This window comes from Lampetra fluviatilis, chromosome 22, assembly GCF_964198595.1.
Source record: "Lampetra fluviatilis chromosome 22, kcLamFluv1.1, whole genome shotgun sequence".
In the NCBI taxonomy this organism is placed as follows: domain Eukaryota; kingdom Metazoa; phylum Chordata; class Hyperoartia; order Petromyzontiformes; family Petromyzontidae; genus Lampetra; species Lampetra fluviatilis.
Genome location: NC_136296.1, coordinates 8,084,317 through 8,104,351, shown reverse-complemented (window position 1 = coordinate 8,104,351; position 20,035 = coordinate 8,084,317). Strand labels below are relative to the sequence as shown.

The 20,035-nt window shown below is 42.5% G+C and overlaps 1 protein-coding gene across 4 annotated transcripts in view; it reads right to left on the bottom strand.

Annotated features, from left to right (window-relative positions):
- Window positions 1-20,035, bottom strand: part of LOC144938489 (protein argonaute-2) — a 36,881-nt gene that overhangs the window by 8,109 nt on the left and 8,737 nt on the right. For 2 of the 4 annotated variants that reach the window (XM_078866343.1, XM_078866344.1), the window contains exons 3-16: window positions 18,729-18,849; window positions 17,769-17,950; window positions 13,919-14,055; window positions 13,490-13,624; window positions 11,341-11,428; window positions 10,184-10,331; window positions 8,568-8,687; window positions 7,840-7,989; window positions 5,781-5,914; window positions 4,575-4,759; window positions 3,811-3,970; window positions 3,321-3,411; window positions 1,176-1,370; window positions 443-577 (exon numbers count right to left, since the gene is read on the bottom strand). In XM_078866343.1, coding sequence (XP_078722469.1) covers window positions 443-577; window positions 1,176-1,370; window positions 3,321-3,411; window positions 3,811-3,970; window positions 4,575-4,759; window positions 5,781-5,914; window positions 7,840-7,989; window positions 8,568-8,687; window positions 10,184-10,331; window positions 11,341-11,428; window positions 13,490-13,624; window positions 13,919-14,055; window positions 17,769-17,950; window positions 18,729-18,849 — 1,981 coding nt within the window. The remainder of the gene's footprint in view (window positions 1-442; window positions 578-1,175; window positions 1,371-3,320; window positions 3,412-3,810; window positions 3,971-4,574; window positions 4,760-5,780; window positions 5,915-7,839; window positions 7,990-8,567; window positions 8,688-10,183; window positions 10,332-11,340; window positions 11,429-13,489; window positions 13,625-13,918; window positions 14,056-17,768; window positions 17,951-18,728; window positions 18,850-20,035) is intronic. The other 2 variants (XM_078866345.1, XM_078866346.1) reach the window with 1 other exon arrangement.

Sequence of the window (20,035 nt, the reverse complement as noted above, 5' to 3'; positions counted from 1 at the left end):
CTAGCCTAAGATTATAATCAGACAGAAATTGAACCTCACTGTAAACTAGTTCATACTAAAAGTGGCAACTCAATAACAGTCTTCATGAACAATCCCAAAACTATATGAGATTATAAAATATTTTAGTAATAGGTTTTACCCTTTCAACTGGTACAAAAACTGACACCTTTATACAAGGGAACATGTTAGCAATAACCACAACACAAGCAGTCAAAATGCAAACAAAAAGAAACAACTCTGATAATGATATGCACTGTCCTTGAAGTTGATTGGTCCACACATTTTGACTGCTTGTGTTGTGGTTATTGCAAACATGATCCCTTGTATAAAGGTGTCAGTTTTTGTACCAGTTGAAAGGGTAAAACCCTATTACTATATTTTGCCACTGGTAAAGGAGGTCTCATAATATAAAATGTTTGTTTGCCCAAAGAGCATCACTAACCCTCTCATTGCGGTCGGCGCAGAAGAGGCGAGTGTGGTGGCGTTTCTGTACAACGATGAAGGTGATTCCTGGCCGATACTCCTTCTCTAGCCTGATGCACGCCTCACGGATGGCGAGCAGCTCGTGGTATAGAACCTGGGGCGTGGAAAAGGGGACACACGCAACATAACCGACGTCAATAGAGGCTGCATGAAAAACAACAAAAACTCGTGATTTTTTTTTCTTCGTTACTCAGATCGATTTGCGGAAACTCGCCGAGCTGCGAGATGGGGATGGATTTGTTGAACTTCGAGCAAACCTGTTTCTTCCCAAAAATAAATTCTCTAGATTTTTATCAATGTGGCAACAACTGCCACCAACACAGCTGGTGTGGTGGTTGAAACGGCTCATGCGTGGCAAATGCGCCACAACCTAATTTACCTCATTTGTATTTTTTTATTAATAAGTTAAACATTTTGCTCATCAGTTTAGTTTTTTTCTCCAACCCCCCCCCCCCCCCCCAAATGAAATAGTTTTAATGCAAAACATCCCTGAAAGAGAAATCATCAAAACAGCCACTTAACTTATTTTTCATCTTTGCAAAGCATGAAACTGTATGTCAGACAGGCCAAGGCACAGCTTAGGTCTGAATCTGTACAAAAACCAGGCCGGTTGTTGTTTTGGGGTCTCGTGGTTTATCGAGTACAGGACAATGCAAAGCACACGCGGCGCGACACGCGATCGTAGCGGGCACCTGCTGGAACTGGCCCTCGGAGACGCCGTCCCGGTAGAAGATGATGCGCGTGGGCTTGAAGCGCGTCGACTTGTAGAACTGGATAAGCAGCTCGCGCACCATGGACGAGAGATCGTGGATGATCTCCTGCCGGTGTTGCTGCACGCGCACCGTGGCGCAGTAGCGGCTCGGGTGGGCATCCATGCTACCCACCACCTGCAAACGCGCACACCGACGCCTTGAATACCTCTCTTCAAGAAAGAACTGGCTAGCCCTATGTGCACGGGTACAACCCGAGATTTAAAAAAATAAAGGAAGTGTTCTAAAAAAAACGAGCGTACGACGAAATTTGGTAAAATGGTAATGTATACTCTTAGGTTTTTTCGGTAAAGTCACGTAGGTAAAAATAAATAATAAAAAATAAGAGCAAAAAATAATAGAAATTAAATAGTAAATCACGACGTTTCGGAGGCAACACAAGTCTCCGTCATCAGGTGGGACAGTCAACAGCTGAATTTAGCGGTTGACTGTCGTGATTTATTATTTAATTACTAAAAATTTTCTCTTATGTATTATTTATTCCCTACGTGACTTTACAGAAAAAACCTAAGAGTATGAATCCTTGCAGTCACGAAAGCTTCAAATCTAGAAAAAAAATGGGAATGGCTTCTCCGATTAATTTAATACAACAAAAATCAGGGGTGTGTTTTGGACAGTCATTCCAACTCTACTCCTAACCTAAAAATATACACCTCCATTTTTTCAAAATACAAAAGAGCATAAGTATTAAATTGAGTGCATAACAATTAATTTTAAACAACAATTATTCACCTTTTTAGGAAACTCGCCAAGAGATCAGCTGCATGTTGGAATGACTAGAAAGGTGATGTGGAGGCATTACTGTTGCACTCAAGCGATATTGTGACACTGTCGCGGATGGATGACGCAGCCTCCCCAGGTGGATCTCGTTTGATCTCATGGTGCGTGCCGTAGTGAAATTTCGTTTACACGGAAATTCGATTTCGTTGACCGAAAAGTGTCCATAACTTGTCAATTGCGTTCATGTGACATTTCGTAAACCGAACATTCATAAATCGAGCGACACTTGGATAATAAACATGTATCTGTCAGGCACGGCACTTTAAAAGTAATGTTCATCATACAGTCAAGTAGGGGCTCGGTTTTACCAGAAATAACCAATGGACCTTTGAGCTGGATAACAAAAACAACCGTGATCCGACTGAAAATCACATCATCAACAACCACCTGGGGGTGGACCAAGACAAGGAACTTAAGACAACATATATAAAATAAAGCTTTCATTCATTGAGTAACTTTTACGAGGTAAAAAGTAACAGTCATGGATGGTGAAGGCCTAATGTGGCTTCAGGTCACTCAAGCAACGCAGCTTCATTATTAAGGATTGTAGCTTGGAAAGATAATCATCTTATTAGGACGGCTGGCACTCGCTTGTTTCACAACAACGTGGGCCTTATGGCTTCTTGCCACCAAACTTCAAAATTATTCTAGCACTCCCATTACAACCAGGACCACGACTACCATTCAAACCGTCACCATTAAAACTAACGCCACAATCTTTGTATTTTTCATAATATCGGACACGCAGAGAAGCTCAGGCTCCACGGTCAATCCTGTAAGGCCTACTCCATTAAAAGCCTTTGGAGTCACATGGTCTCTCAGAACAATTGCCCATCAAACATGAAAATGTCCACACGAATGGATATACTTCACACTGAGACTGGGTTACACAATAAGTGGGTAAAGATAAGGAATTCACAGACAGTACAACATATTCAAGTATTCTAGACTCTAGAGAAAAGAGCCACAAGGGTTTAACAAAAATCACAAGGGAATATACTGGGCTTTAAGCCCTGATGTACAAAGATTCAGAAGGACAGGAAAAGGAAGATTGTTTTTGGTAAAAAAAATTACTAAAAATCAAAAAAGTAAATAAAGAAGAATATTAAATAATTATGACATTCAAATATGAAACTCAATACGAAACTACAAGGCTCTTTTATAATATGTAAAAAACATGGAAATGCCAATGCCGACACTAAAATCACTACATATAAAGGTTCGCCTGGAACAACTTAACGTTAACGGAACAAGCAAGCACAAAATATTAGAGGCGAGGGGACGAACCGCTGCTATCGAAGGCTTCTTTCCGTCTCCCGCTGGAGGATGTGTCACATCGGCACCCAGGAATATCACAGGCTGCTGAAACACTGCAGGCCTGCCAGACGAACACACACACCAACGCACATCGATCAACGCGCATTCCATCGTAGCTCGGCCGAAGCATAACATTTGCAAATAAGTTGAGCAACACCAGAAAGTAAATGGTACAAGAGCTGTGGTGACATCAAAACTGTGGTAAAGCAAATGTCCAGCAGATATTATTACATTTCATTTGCATACATAAAAAAAATATGCAAACATGAGCAGTGTGTACATTAGACTGCATACACGCACCCACCGATGCAATCATGCAAAGAGAGTCAGAGGAAGGTACCCTCATGATTCACATAGCTCAACGCTATTCTCTGAAACTCATATCACCATAATCAAGAGTGGCACAACCAAGGGAGACCACCCAGTATTTGTATGTATTGCTAGTGGCCACTCCACTTACCGTATGTGAGGCACCAAGATGTTGTTGACCCCCCCAAGCTTGACGTTGATCTTGAGGCAAAGGTTTGAGAGGGTTTGAGGCGAGGTCTTGAGGACGTTCTTCACCTGCACGCACTGCGTGGCCATCCCCAGCAGCGTGTCGCCGACTCGCTTCACCTCCGCTGCACGCATAACACGCACGCACGCACACAAGAGCCTTGTGAGCATGGCTAAAGTTGGCAGCAACTGTCGGGGAAACGAGTGACTTGTGAGGCCATTACCAAGCCTGGCTAGGCTTTCCCATGAACTCAAACTGACGAGAGGCTCGTTGCTAGGCACACGTGGCCAAACGTACATGGGTAGGGATTGAAGCTGGGTTACTCCAAGTGCATGACGCTAACCGTGGCGCATGCATTTAAACACACCAGAATGTACTCCTCTTCAATACTGTCTTGGGAGCTATTGCTTGACACCCCGTCAATGGAGGCAATCAAGAGCATGGACTCTTAATGGTCACAATACCCCCAGCGCCAACTCTGTACCCCATCACTACATCAAGCACCAACAGTAACGAGAAAAACCACACACATGCATCTCTTCTGTAACGTTTTACAACGTGCGTTTGTCTTTGGGCGTCTAACTAGCGATAATAATGGAACGTTTCAAACTCGCTGAAGATGACATCACACGGCACGCGACGTCGGGCAAGTGCGGTCTCCATGGGCAAAAACGACTACAAAGCACACGTTGTACAAGCAACACACGAGCAGCAGCGGCGTTCCTCACCGTAGACGGGGGTCTTGCCAGGCAGGATGACCACAATGAGCTGCAGGCCCATGTAGGCATTCTTGAGGTGCCGAAACATGGGCTCCACATTCTCAGCTCCTTGTGCGTACTTGCAGAAGCATGGCTGACCCTGGATGGGCATGCCAGCGTCCTTCGAGATCTTTCTCAACTGGTCCGTGAAGTTCCTGTCGGTGAGGCACGTGAAAAGAAATTAAATGCTGTAAAAACTCAACGTACAGGTCACAGGCAGTTGGGCCTCAGCTAAGCGTTTAAGGTGAAGCTTGTTTCATCCACTTTCAAGTCAATTTCTGATAATTGATTTTTTACGCTTTTATCAGGCAACAAAACTGACACCTTTTTTACGAGGAGTCATGTTTGCATAGACCACAATACCTGCAGTCATAATGCAAACAAAAAACATAACTCTGATAATGTATGCACTGTCCTTGAAGTTGATTGGTCCACACCCGAGACAGCTTTCCTTAGAGCCTAGTCTCACATGGGTTGGACCAGATGACGCCAAAAGGCGCAAAAAAAGGTGTCAGTTTTGTTGCCAGATAAAAGGGTAAAAAACCAATTATCATATTTTTTACTGGCAAATGAGGTACCAATGGTGTAAGTCAATTTCTGTTTATATAAAACCAGGACTGTTAGGCACTCCAAGATATCAACATTTTCAAATCTGTGGATTATATTAGGTTTGTAATTTAGGTGACTTGCCTTTTCAGGTGAAATGTTGCTGGTGCAAATACCTATACCAGTTCCCCTGTCAATGCTCTGAAGGTTATCTAACAAGAAGACCGTTGTGAAGACCAGACATTGCGTGTTAACACTAACTATACAGGAATCCACAAACATTCATGTGTGGTAATCACGGTTAAAATTCTAAAGCAATTTACTGGCATTACCATCAGTCTCACAGTCAGCTTAGGACCTACTACCATATTCTGCAGATAAGACACTTTTCCCCGCCAGTATTTTAGAACAAGAGTCCGGGGTGCGTCGAATAATACGACATGGGCGCGCTTCCAGATTTGTACAACTTGACATCCAGAATCACCTTTGTAGCGTGTCTTTCTTTTTGGTGCGTCTTATAATCCGAAGAAAACGGTAATAAGAATAATTTAACAAGCAAAAAAACATTTGCCGCTCAATCGGCATGCTGGAGGTTAAGGTGGGCCAACACGAGGTTCAACTGCTGCTTACTTCAGGACTTCCTCCCGACACTGCCTCTGTGGTGCGAAGCAAGCGATTGCCCACACTTTAATTTCAATTCCCGTGAAGAACTGCTTCCCCCGCATGTCCCAGACTCCCTGGTTGGGTGTCGCCACAGCCCGAGTCTTCAGGCACGCACACACGAGGGAAAGAAAAAAACGCACGCACGCAGAGCACACACGGGCATTAAAAGGTCACGTCCCCTCGGCCTGGACGACAGCATCACACACGTTTCATTCAGAACGTAATTAAAACAAGCAAGACCAGGGCGAGACAGAGCAAACGTGAAAGGTGCGCATCATGCTGCGGTGAATCACTCACAAAGCGGAATGGACAAACACTGCTTCATATCACCAGGGGGGAATGAGAGCAACATTTTCACATGCGTACATATTAAACATCGATAGGCAGGAAGTACTCCGATTATACATTGCATATATATGTTAACACAGATTAAGACTGTAATCACTGCTCACAACTAGCTTGTCCTTTCTGATTTTAAGGAGACAATTAGGGGATGCTATTTGCACGCTTGTGAAAATGGCAAGAATGAGAAAAGCTAAAACAAGACATTCACAAGAAAACTTTACCATTTAAAATTACTCAAAGCACTTGCTTAGGTCACATCATAATTAAAATTGTTTTAATGCAAGGCCATTTCAACACGAATGGACTTCCCCCCAGTGTTATCATTCAAAACATCAGGTTCAATATTCTGTTTCAATCTAACTATAACCCCAAGGACTTCATTCCTAAACCAGGTCAATAAACAGTATCCCATTTCCAGGATAATACCTCAATATATTATTACCCATATTCTTTGGGTCTTTCGGTAAAGTCACATAGAAAGGTTAAAAGATAATTACAAAAAATAACAAAAAACTACCACGTTTCGATCGCTACACAAGCGTCCGTCATCATGAAGAGGGGGTTAGCTTCTAAAGGTAAACTGTTGATAAAGGTTTGAAATGAGCGTAGCTAACCCCCTCTTACTGATGACGAACGCTTGCGTTTGCAATCAAAACGTCATAGTTATTTGTTATTTTTTGTTATTTTCTTTGACCCTATCTACGTGACTTTACCGAAAAACCCAAATAATTTGAATTCCTGCAGTCACGAAAGCTTTAAGTCAAGATTCCTACCCAATTAAAATTAGGAATACGGATCATACACCCCAAAACCACCACTGCAAATTACCTTCAACACAAAACACTTGACATTATGCTTTTACGTTCAACCTCTACTCATCATTCATACGTTAAACCGGTGATTTTCAAACTGCTAGTGCCCTCTAGGGGGTAAAATGTGCAATTTAGTTTAGACTGAAGAAGTTAGACACTCTTTGGTTATTTCGGTAAAGTCACGTAGGTAGAAAAATAATAGATCACGACGTTTCGATCGCAACACAAGCAATCGTCATCAGGTGGGACAACCACTACTTCAGCAGTTTTTTCTTGCCGTGGTTGTCTCACCTGATGACGATTGCTTGTGTTGCGATCTAAACGTCGTGATCCATTATCTTTCTACCTATGTGACTTTACCGAAAGAACCAAAGAGAACGGATTCCTGCAGTCACAAAAGCTTCAAATCAAGATTGAAGAGGTTATATTTCAAGGCCAGAGAAAAAACTAAATAAAAGTAGTTATGGCCAATTACATAATTGAATAACGCACTGATGACAAAATGGCCAATATAATGAATAGCAAGTGAACTGTAGAGCCAAGGTATAAAGCTGAATGGGATGGCAGCTGCAAAAGAAAAGACCAATTATTAAAGTAAACACTCAATTATTATTGCAGCATGAAAATGCAGTCTCATTCAATCTCTCAAATGCATCGGACGAGCTGGCACAAAAAAAGCAGGGGTGATTATTCTAGCACGGCAAGTGTGAAAACCACCACGGTAAAATCTACCAACCCCACGGTTAGTTAAGCTCCAACAAAAAACATGGCAGACAATGGGCAAGCGCATGTCAAATCATACAGTAATAATGACAAACAAATGCAAAGTGGCGACGTGCGGTGGATTGCAGCTGGCGGCAGCTAGTTACCTGGGCGTGTGCGGAGCTGGTACTCACCCTGCCGCCGTACTGCAGCATGGGCGGGTTCAGCACTCTGCCTTGCACGTCCGCCATATCGTCCTTCACCATGATGCCAAACTCGCGCACGTACGGGTCCGAGTTGAAGCTCGCGCTCTTCATCTGAGCGAGGGGGCGAAATAAAAAAACGCACGAAATAAAGACGTCACGCCCGCCGCAGTACAGGGACACAAAGTAGGGGGATGCTCATTGTAAAGCGGACGGAAGGAACAGAGTGTCTGCGTGGGAAAGGACAACTTGGCTTAGAGAATTAGCAATTACAATGTGTTTTATTTAAACAGGTTAAAACCTTGACATGCACATCTCATTTCCAAGGGGGGGGGGGGGTCCTGGTAAGATGGCACAGAAAATTTCATAAAATCTGAAAACTTTAACAATTAATATGGCACTCTAAAGTAATGCATCATCTAACGCATTGGAAATATACAATTACTATAAAATATTATCAACATTAAATTGCTTAGGTTCCAACTTTGTGGTTCAGTTCATTTTTACATCGTTAGATAATAAGATGAGAACCCATTGAGACAAGTCTCATTACTCGGGGGAACTGAAAGCTAAACATGGTTAGGCAAGGCAATGCCGCATGGGACTACACATAGCACATTCACAAAGAGGTCCCGATCGGAAGAGAAAAACGATCAGCATTAGCTGATATACACAAGCCCTCAGTTTCTTACCAAACGACTGATTTCTTCCTGCCGGTCCGGAGCTGAGCGTGCTGTGGCTTTGATCATTGTGGATGTCTGGTTGTCTGTAAGTTTCTTTATACAGCGCTGTCCGGCCACAATATTGCAAACCTACAACGAGGCAGGAATTTCGGCACAGTCATTTCATCTGTTACCAACTGAACGCCTGTGATGGGAGTGACGGTCACACTGAAAACCGAAACCATCAAAGGCAGAATGACAAAGCCACCTGATGGGTAGCAAATACAGCAAGGCCACCAGTGAGTTCCCTCCCCCCATCATTTATTCAATGAGTGTATTAAGCCTGCCCTCTAGTTAGCACTGGTGCAGCTGTTCTTAGTCAGAGGCATCTTGTTATTTTTATCCTCAGTGCTGGGTATATCCAAATAACAAAGCAGTCTTGTGGGATGGCCTAGGTACATCTATCCTGCTGCTCTTCAGATATGCAATATGCAGATTTAATTTGGCTGTTGGTAGCTTTTGGCATCTACACTAAATATGAAGAATCCTAAATTCGATGCGTTGTGTGACTAAGGTGACTTTTGGCGACCCACAGTTTAACGTTTTTCCTCAATTATAATTATTGGAAGGACTGTAAGATTATAAATATCCAATTTTACAATTACTGACTAGTTTCACTTATAAAATGTATTAACTAGAGTAACGAGTTAGTTCACTGCAATAATAATTAGCATCGCAATAGAACGCAACTGAAACAATAATACTGGAATTATAATACAAAAGAGTAATCATGACTGCAATCGCACCTGCTTGAACAATTACCTGTGTATTATTTCCCATCACAATTTTAATTCTGAAGTCAATGAATTGCTGAGTGCGCATATGCCGTCAATTAATTTTGTTCGTCCCTAGTAAATTGAATATTAATTTAGATGCATTCTTCAGGTAAAACTGCAAACATTTGAAAGTAAAACAAAAATTACGTGGTTTTATGGTAACCCACATAGCTTTTTGAGCATGTGACAGAGCACATCTATTCATGTGGCAGTGACACGGCTAAGTGCAAACGTGGGCGGGCCGGCTCAAGGCCCATTAAAAAAAGACCAATTCACGAACATGTGTTCCACCACTCTAAGGACCATTTAAATGCATGTTTTCAAAGGATTCGCACGGATGCACATTCGAATATAGCTCACATTAAGTCACGTGTACTCACACAAAGTGGTCAGTGCCTTCCAAATGTAAATTTTTTCTAGCATTTTAATAAAAGGCAGGTGGCACAAATCATGATCCATCCCAAACAGCAATAAGGATACATATTGCACAAGTGGAAAATCACACACTCCCTTCTTGTATATGACTGACGACAAACTCCAAACCATGGAGCATGTAACTTCGCACCGCTCAAAATATACATTTGAAAGCTGCATATATCCAATTAAACAACTCTCAAAGCAACTGAACGGCTCAATCGCTGACAGCCGAATCTCTCATGGCTGCACGACATAAGCCATGTAAATTTCCAACCACCTCTGCATGTCATTTATTGCACGGAGCGAATTAAAAAACCACTGCTCCTTGCTGCTCTGCTAACATGGACGGCACCACCAAGTCCTTCACCCCTCTCCAGTGTTCAGTTTGCTCACCTCAAGCGGCAGGTAGGTGTGCTTCTCTTCCTGCCCCACCTGGAGGCAGGGTAGGTGCGCGTACTTCAGGTGAAGCTTGTACTTGTCCCTGAAGTACTGTGCTACCGTGCACTCTACCGTCTGCCCGCTCTCCAGCTGCAGAGGGAACCTGCAGAGGGCACGTCGAGAGAGCAGCAAAATCGACATCATGGTGAGCCACGGTCTATCCACTGATGGGGACGAAAGCACCACCATGTCGTCGTAATCCTTCGTGGTCTTGTGATGCTAAAAGGTATCTCAAGCCTGCACATCAATCGATTTCATCGCTCCATCTCTCAAGTCACTGTCTTCTCAAATACAATTTATATCCTTTGGTTGCCATTACACCACCAGTCTTGTCACAACTTCATCACCATAACTTAATGAAGACAAAACAGCATAATATGAAAGTCTTACAATGCATTGACACCCCTTTCAAAAGCAAACCACAATCATAACACTTAAACTAGCCCACTCATAACTCACCTTAGTCTTAAAAGTAATTGCAGAATGTCAGAATACTTTTTAATTTGCTAATTGAATCTTGTGCTTATGAAAAAGGCATAACACTGGAAAATGAAATTAATCACTTTCGCACGTGTTTCGACACTCAGGCCACTCAGTTTCCCCACACGTGCGTGCGCCGCAAATACACACGTGGGTTTAAAATGTATGATAGCTTGGCAATTGAGTGCTAAAGTGATACTCATATCAATTGTGAACTTAGAACTGCACTTCTCAATGACGGTGTTAACATAACAAACACCTACCATGCCCCACTCAAGGTCCAGACTTTTCATACGAACTCAAATATTATGTTTAAATGCTTACATATTTGTTAGTGGTCTTGTTTAACTTGTCTTGCCTGCACTGAAACAAATTTTCTAAGCTGAAAACTATTTTTTGTTATTGAAAACTTATTTCTTCAGAACTGCTTCTCGTGTTTATTGTGTTGTCCTTCCCCCGCACCTCCGATGAGCACGGATGGCTTCGTACGGTAACGAAAGAAGTTCAACACGCGAGCGTACGTACGTACGTATTCAACACAAAACAGAAAACAACGAATGTACCGCTCCACCTGCTGCAGGAGCCCAACTCGGGCACTGTGCAGTGGTGGGCTGGAGGGCTCCATCACTTACGTCTGTTGTGCGGCAGGCCTTCGGGTAACGTTGCACACGCGGTATTTCCTCTTCATCTGCCCACAGTGGGTTATCTCCACTTTCAGCCCTGCAATAAAACACGCAGCCATGAGCACAAGCGTGCACGCGCACAGATGTACTTACGATAGTCCTCAAAAGCATCCGTTTGGCCATGCGTGGTCTCAATTAGCAGGGCAGACTTGAACGCATTTGCAAGGGGAATTCCCACGGACGGAACATTTTTCAGTATGAAAATGCCAAGCATGAACTCTCAAGCTATCATGTTAAATCACCTATCATTGCTTTTTCAAAAGCCTCTATTGTTAATACAACACTTTCAAAAACAGTTTTAAATTAATGATGCGGAACATATAAAGACATAAGTAAATAATACGTAAAAATATTAACGCTCGCTGGCGAATGTGACCCTATCTTACTTTCAATACACGTGGGGTTAAAAACATGGTCCATAAACAATGTTACTTAGTGGCCTCTGGCAGTGTTGTGCGCATTAAAGGCAGACAAACCTTTGTAAAGTGTTACCCCCAGGCTCTAATGAGATTTTTAAAAATAAAATTTAACGTTTCGCAATTTGCCTTTGGCGAGACACTGCTTGAAAATAAATTATTTGATAAGATTATTTTTTTTAAATAAGAATAAAAATAAAGACTATTATTCTTTATTTTTATTATTATTTTTGTATTTTCACCTACGTGACTTTACCATAAGAACTAAAGACTATGGATCCTTGCAGTCACGAAAACTTAAAATCTATAACATTATTTAAGTTAACCATCGTGTTGTCTGTGAAAATCTGCAGTGTTTAAAAATAAGTCCTCCTTTGTGGGACCATACTTTATACTTAGAACAAAGATCTGTTTTGCTATAAAGCATCATGTACATTGGAGACAAACTATCCAAGAGTAGGAATGCATTAAATATGCTGTAATAATTTCAAGAACATGTTTTACACTTTAGTGGGGATTTTTGGCATATAGAGTTTGACATGCACATATTTAAGAAGCTAAAGCCTCAATGCTAACACCGCCGAAAAAATGTGACAATGTCGACAGATAAAAACACATTTACACAAAGCGTTGCGAGCCTTGCAAGTAAAGCTCAGGACCTCTTATGAGGCCACACTCTAAAATCCACCCGTTTAGTTTACATCCTCTTACGTTCAGTTTGCCACAGTTTCCTGTTAGGCTAACGATAAGCTTATCTCATTTGTGTTGCAAATATCTACACAAGGCTCTGGTTATAAGACAAATGGCACAAGGTTGTTGTATGCTTTAGAAACAATGTACAGCATACATGTTTGTTTCTTCAATTACGTATGTACTGTACATCACCATCAACATTAGCCATCGTCTGCCCCATTGCTGTCCCTTCATGATCCTGCGATGCCACATTCCAGCTCACTCCCGCTCATGGTCTGATATAATTCTTCCCTTTCTGTGGTTATCATTCAAGTGGAGCACCTTTTCTGATTCACATTCCATTCCGAAACCAGCCTTGTCCTTCCAGCAGTGTCTTGCCCAAGCCATCTTATGTTTTAAAGGTCAATTTTGTCTGATGTGTGTTCGTTCAATCGTCCCTGTAACTGCGCTTTCTGAATCTCCGTGTAAATTAACCGATGCACCACCCACAAGCTTCTTAGTGCACTTTTAAAGTTTTGTTCCATTGTATTTGTCAGTGGCCATCTTTCTGATCCACAAATCATGTAAGTGCAATGTGCACTTATTGAAAACTTACTCCTTGAGACACACAAAAATACTACTTTTCACCACCCTTCTTTGGGATCACATCAGTAATTAGCTGCTGACATCGCCTCCATATACATGGCAAACTGACAACAATGTGAGCACTAAATGGGACCTTTTTGCCAGTATCAAAGTATAATTCCTTGGAAAAGGTTTCTATTTGGTGTTTGAACATCTTAACATCTGTTTTATTTCGATTTAAAGCTTTCGTGACTGCAGGGATTCATCTTCTTGGTTCTTTCGGTAAAGTCATGTAGAAGGGAAGTAATAAAATAATAAAAATAAAAATTTTATTGCCAGAAAGGGGTAAAACCTATTCTCATTTTTTCAAAATGTGAGCACTATTTGCTGTGGTCGATGTTATTCAGGATTATTCGCCAGCAGACCTTTAATTTCCTTGGTGAACTTGACACGCTGCGAATCGCTGAGCGGTCGTGGCTGCTCCTCCACAGTGCGTAGGTCCAGCACCTCGCACATGAACTCGATCACCGGCTGTGCCTTGTAGAACGCCGTGGCCGACACTGCAGGCACCGCAGATGGCAGAGAACACATAAGACGCTCGAAGCACCGGGTACGAGAGGCACGCGGAAAACTTACGTATACTAAACTTCTTTCGCGCCGCACGGAGCCAACCGTGCTAATCGGAAGTGCTGAAAATGCCCGTTGGAAAGAGATTACAAGAAATGGCTTAAGCTAATAAATTGAGACAAAAGGCTAATCATGGAGATGGGTGAACGGGGGCTAATCGCATCTGTTTACCAAACGACAAGTGCTAAAGTAGGACAAAAAATATTCTCCTGGGCAGCATCACGCACCATCGATGTTGAGCATCATCTTCCACATGCAGGGCCGCACAGATTGGTGGAAGCCGAACCAGACCTCGCGTCCACCACCCAGGGGCTGACTGTAGCCCTCCGGAGGTGTGAAGAATGAGCGGCCCACGGGCGTGTACCTGCAAGACAACAGATGGGTGCATGCTTACAACAACGGCGTAATGGGACCTTTAACGATCTGCGTAGGCTCTGGTAGGGGTACATGCTCGCGGCTCTCTGCTTCCCCGCTCCAGCGCTGACTGTGCCCATAATTATCCCAATATAGGTGTGTGCAATTATCTGTCTTCTAACACAAGTGAGCAGTCTTGGTTTGTGCAAATGTAAACTTTTTTTTTTAAGTGAATAGTCGAGTAAAAAGACATTTGGTCAAAGGTCAGGATTTTATAATACATGTTAGCTTGTATAAATTATCTAAACACGAAGTTAACACCATCCTTGCCAGTTTAACAATAACATTATTTGGATGCATTACCAGCCAGACCTCGCAAAAACGAATTATCCATATGAGGCACCTCAACTGGAGTGCAGCCTCATGGTGGAATATACCATGCGAGTCCAGTGTGTCCATGATCAGTGCAGTCCTCAAACTCCAGAATCCCACCAAACCATTACGTGCAGAGGATGATACCATCCGGAACTGCCTTAACCCTCACCAACAGGATCTGGGTTAGCCAGGAATAGCCCTTGCAGTTCCCGCCTCCAACAAGTAGATTCTTGCAAACACCACAGCTAAGATATTATCAATCCAATCTCTATAGGGGAGGAGGAAAGAATGCGAGGGTGACAGTAAAACGTGGGAAATCCGTTTATTTATTTATATAAACAACACTTTTCCACAGCACTGTCAATGCCACCTCCACCAATTCAACAAGCGAGCCTTCTCACAGCTCTCACCTGAGGAGAGGCAAGATACAGCTTCACTTCATGACGAGCGATAGAACTGCCCTCCCAAGATGCCTCTGCTGATGCCAGTGTGCAAGGGCAGGAGTGTATTATAAATGTGACCACCGTCATCCAAGTCAGCCTTGTATGCCACAAGTAGGGGGATTCCTGGACTTGATTCAGGAATGCGTTGAACTGTTCTTTGAGCCACTGAAGACGCTCCCTCTCTCCCACATCAAATTTGGGTGCCCGAGGCAGCGTCTCTCGTTGTCATAACCATGGCCATGACTTTGTCAGTGGACCCTCCTTACTCTCTTCCCTTTGTGCCTGCTCTAAATATCCCAGAGGCACCAGGTGGATGGCCCACAGCTCAAGCAAGCTTTTATGCCAAGCCTGGTCTTCATCTACCCAGCAGATGTGTCGGGAGTCCTCCCCCTACTGCCTGCCCCAATGATAATCCAGTCTTAGTATTCAGCACTACCTCTGTGGGCGAGGTCTCTCTTGGTGATGTACTACCTCTGGGAGTGGGTTCCACAGCAGCATTCCCGTGAGGACTATTTAACGGTGAGGGGGGGTTGAGAGTCTAGAGGCTGGCGAATGCAACAATTGTGAGTGAGCCCATGCGGTGATAACACGGGGAAATGTACGATTCAGGGTCTCTGTCGATAGGACTTTCATTTAGTTAGGGCCAATCCATAAATAACTTACATAAGGGAAAAACAAAGTAAGTAGACAATGACTTCATGACAAAAAGAAGATGATAATGTCGTTGTAATATATATTTTTTAATCATAAATACTTGGTTCTGCCATCAATAAATGACGTAACATGGAAAAACCTGTTAACATTTTCATTGTCGTCCAAGTAATAAAATTGTTCGGCTTGTAAATTAATTGTAGTGGTTATCACTCTTTGGTTCTTTCAGTAAAGTCACTGCGGCAGCAGTTCTCCTGCTGTGTTTGTCTCACCTGATGACGGTTGTTTGTCTTGCGATCGAAACGTCGTGATCTATTAATTTTCTATCAAAGTGACTTTCCCGAAAGAACCAAAGAGTATGGATTCCTGCAGTCACAAAAGTTTCAAATCAAGATTGTAGTGGTTATTGTTTTGTTCTTATTTTTGGCTATCACATATGTCCAAGATCATACTGCTTTTGAGTTTAAAGCTAAATGCCAAATTTGTCTGTGCAGAAAAGTGCTTGAATTTGAAATAATTATCAGCTTGTATGGTTCAGGGTGTGGCCAATTATGCAAACTATATACAAGTCAAACATGATCAAAGATGGATGTTAACTGCACATGTAGCACTGGGCACTACAATTTTAGCCAGTGAATGGACATACCAACCATTTTAAATAAAATATTAACCGTGCGTTACCATTAATACAAACGAAACATTGTAAAGTGAACGGCTAAAATGTTTACTGTGCTCTGAGACATGGCTGGCTTGTGATGGTTCTACATTTGGCAAGAAATTATATATTTTGCTGTGCTCATTTAATAGATTTTAATAAAAGAAAGACTTCACTCATTCAACATTAACAAGTCAGTTAAAGGGGATGAGGTATACGCATACAACAAATATTTTTCACACTGGTTTGACCAACTGCATGAAATATTAATATCCAGGGCCTACCTTGGCTCCTCCCACCCTCAACCATACAAGGACTGTTTTCTTGGAATTTCTCTTACTTGATACAGCTATCGTGCTGTGACGGTTCCACCTGAAGACGGAGGCTTGTGTTGCCTCCGAAACGTCGTGATTTTTATTTTACTTTTATTAATTTACATTTTTTACCTACGTGATTTTACCGAAAAAAAACCTAAGAATATGCATGAAATACTTTCAATTCACTAAACTTCTACATGAAATTTCACTTAATCGCTACTGTTCACAACCTTCATCAATCGAACGGTTAGAATACTTTTTTTTAAGTATGGCTTCAACATTCTGAGAAGCGTCAAGTGTAAATGTTGACATGTACGCTCGCTGTGGTTTTATTAGGTTTTGGCGCCATTGCTTGCATGCCTCTCGCCTTGCCGGTGCCGACCACAGGCATCCGAGCGGTTCACGGACATGTCGCGCTCGGTCGCAAGGAATGCTGCAACGCGACAAATGGGGGCGGGGCCAGTCGCTCGCTCGCTCTCCACCACGCTCCACGTCACAGGACGCGCTCATTCCACTGCTCATTCGTGAAACCTCAACACCTCTCTCTCTATCTCGCTGCCCTTGTATTTAACTTTATATGTGAAGTGAACGTTGCGATAAAAGTTCAACATACATACGTATATGTAATTTTAGTCATGAATAGTTTTATTTTAAAAATATGTAACGGAATGATTCGTAACCTTCAGATTTGCAACAGTGAGGTCCTCACCATGGACACTGATTCCTGAAAATCTTTCATAAAGAAAACGGATTATCATTATTGTAGATTGTTCACAAAATATTAACACAAAATTAGTTAAAATGCCGCAAAATTTGTCAAGAACTTACTTCTTATTTTAGACATGAACCAGGGTTCCTTTTCACACATGGTAGGTTATTATCACTATAATCAACTTAATGTATTAAACTGTATTTGACCATTGCGTGATACCCAGTGGTAAAAGTTATTTGCTACAATACATAACTGGGAAACCATGTGGATCCTTAAAAAAGTACTTTGTTTATTATTATTATTATTAAATTATTTGTTTTCATTTTAATTAATTTTATTTTTCTACCTACGTGACTTGACCGAAAAAAACAAAGAGTATGGATCCTTGCAGTCACGAAAAACTTCAAATCTAGAATCCTCAAAAAATGGTTTGAAATTCCTGTTAATAGGTTATTCATGCCAAAATTAAGGCTCTATATTTTTTTCTTCAAATGTATTACAATGAGGCAATGTAGTTTGGCCTACTCACAAAACTCGCGCGGTAAATCTACACCTCACATGACTTCTCACCGCATGGAAGGAAGATGCCTCATGACCACGTCCAGGCCCTGGATGGACTCGTATGGGATCTGTGCAAGACGGCCGCTCAGAGCCTCATGCAGCAGCTGCAGGCTCACGTTGGCCATCCATTTGATGGTCACCTTGAAGACGCGCTCCTTGCCCTCCCCAGGCAACGTTACCTCCAGCTCCACCTGCATTGACCATCATCATCATCCATCAGAATCATTGCTGTCGACAGTGCTCCCACTACAATTACACCCCTCAAAGCTAGTTGATGAAATGTCACGAGCTGGTGTAAATATTTGATTAGCGAACTGATTCTCATATTTACATCTTATTTGTGATGCTTCGCAATGCAGTTTCGTTCAACCCATCAGCCATAATTAAACATTACCACATTATTCTACTTGCATAACAAGGTGGTTCCTTGTGGCGATGTCCCTCTCAAAACTGTCTGCAAGCATTGAAATGTACCACCAAACCCGAAAAATTCTGCGTCTTAGCCTGGCCTCGAACAATGAACATTAAGAATCATTACGTAACATTGTATATAAAACACTCCTCAAAAAAATCAACCAAACTCCCCAATGCAGGACACTCCTGAAAGTCTTAAGACTCATTAAAGGCTTTCAGGTATAAATGGCATTATGTATAGCGTTTCATGCATTCATCCCTTACTTGGTATACAACGTGGGTGCTTGTGCATGCAATCTATATATACATACACAATGTAACCATGGAACAAAAAACATGAAAAGACTACTAATCTGCGTTGCGATATCCTAAAGACTCTACATGCCCTGGACTCTGGGAGACAAACGCAACTTCTGAATATAGATTTACATTGATTCTTGCACGTAAGGTTCAGTGCATTTTTATGAATGTGGCATTGAATTCTGAAGGATGAATATGATTAGTCATCACATGCGGAATGGTGCTCATGCAAATGTGTGGATGGAAATCGCTTACCCGGTCTCTTCCAATTGGCAAGGGCGTGACCGTGTAGAGGTTCTTCCTTCCATCAAACACGGGCTTCCGATCGCCGAATATCTTGTGTTTGAAGTGCTGCACCATGTGCTCCACCACCTCCCTGCAGGTGAACATGGCAAGCACGATGCTCATCACACCGCTGCGCAAGGACCGGTCAAAAGACGGTGGCGTTCGCCCTGATTCCCTACGTGGTTTTCAGACAGTGTTGTGGATATTGGCGACTGGGCTTCAGATGGTTCCACATAATGGGGTTTTATTTTTTATATAGACAAAGTGGTGAAAATTTGAAACTCCACCAAACAAAAACTGTTCAACCGTACTGTTAAAGCAACGTTGAGGGTAATTCATGAAATATGAGCCGATGTTCTATTATACCCAGCGGCATAAAATGATACCCGTGGTGGGCAGCGGTTTGCAAATTGCAGAATGAACATGGTGACATGCAATCTAATTTCTGGGCCACGGCTAACGATGGTGGCGAGTGCAGTGGTGTGCATCTGAACCTCTCTTGGGCACTCCCATCCCGCCCTTCACCAATCTGCACTGGCCAGTGTAAAGCACGGGCAACCTCCGTAACCAACAGTGTGGGAAGGCCCTGATCCAGCAATGGACTGACAAAGGGCTATGAGTGATGAAAGCTCTGCACGGCACTAGATGCTGTCATGAAGCAAGCACCGTGTTCAGCCAACTCCCCTCCCAACCACTGCTATTGAGACACAGTAACCGGGTGTGCATTTTCAGAGGGCCTATGGGAAACCTGCAACTGGTACATATTGCCAACTGCCAAAACCACAGGCATGCCAGGAGAGGAATCCAAGTAAATGGGAGGCTAAGCAGCTAGGAAGGTGCATACATGAAGCACGCCAGCACTCACAACTCGCACATATATCCCTCGAAATACACGTGACTCTATTTCCAACGGTACTTGGTAGCAGCTCTTGTTTTTCCAGGCTATACGCAGTACCAGACCTTCTTTCTAAGAAAAAAAAGGGGGAAAAAAATGCCCATTTCAATAATATAACTATTGCTGGCATTTCAAGTGCTACCAGCTGTTTGCCTCGGAATAGTTTACTATTCCTAGAGCACAAGACACACAGTCAACATGCCCTCAACACTCCCACATGAATAATGACCGTTGACTGCCTGTTACGAAATTCTTCCACTCCATAATGCAACTCAAACAATACGGTTCACAACAAATACATTAAACTCCAGAATGACTACAACAAAACGCAGTAGTAAAAATGTTTACAACCGTGAAATGTTTAGATATTTTCTTGCTTTCC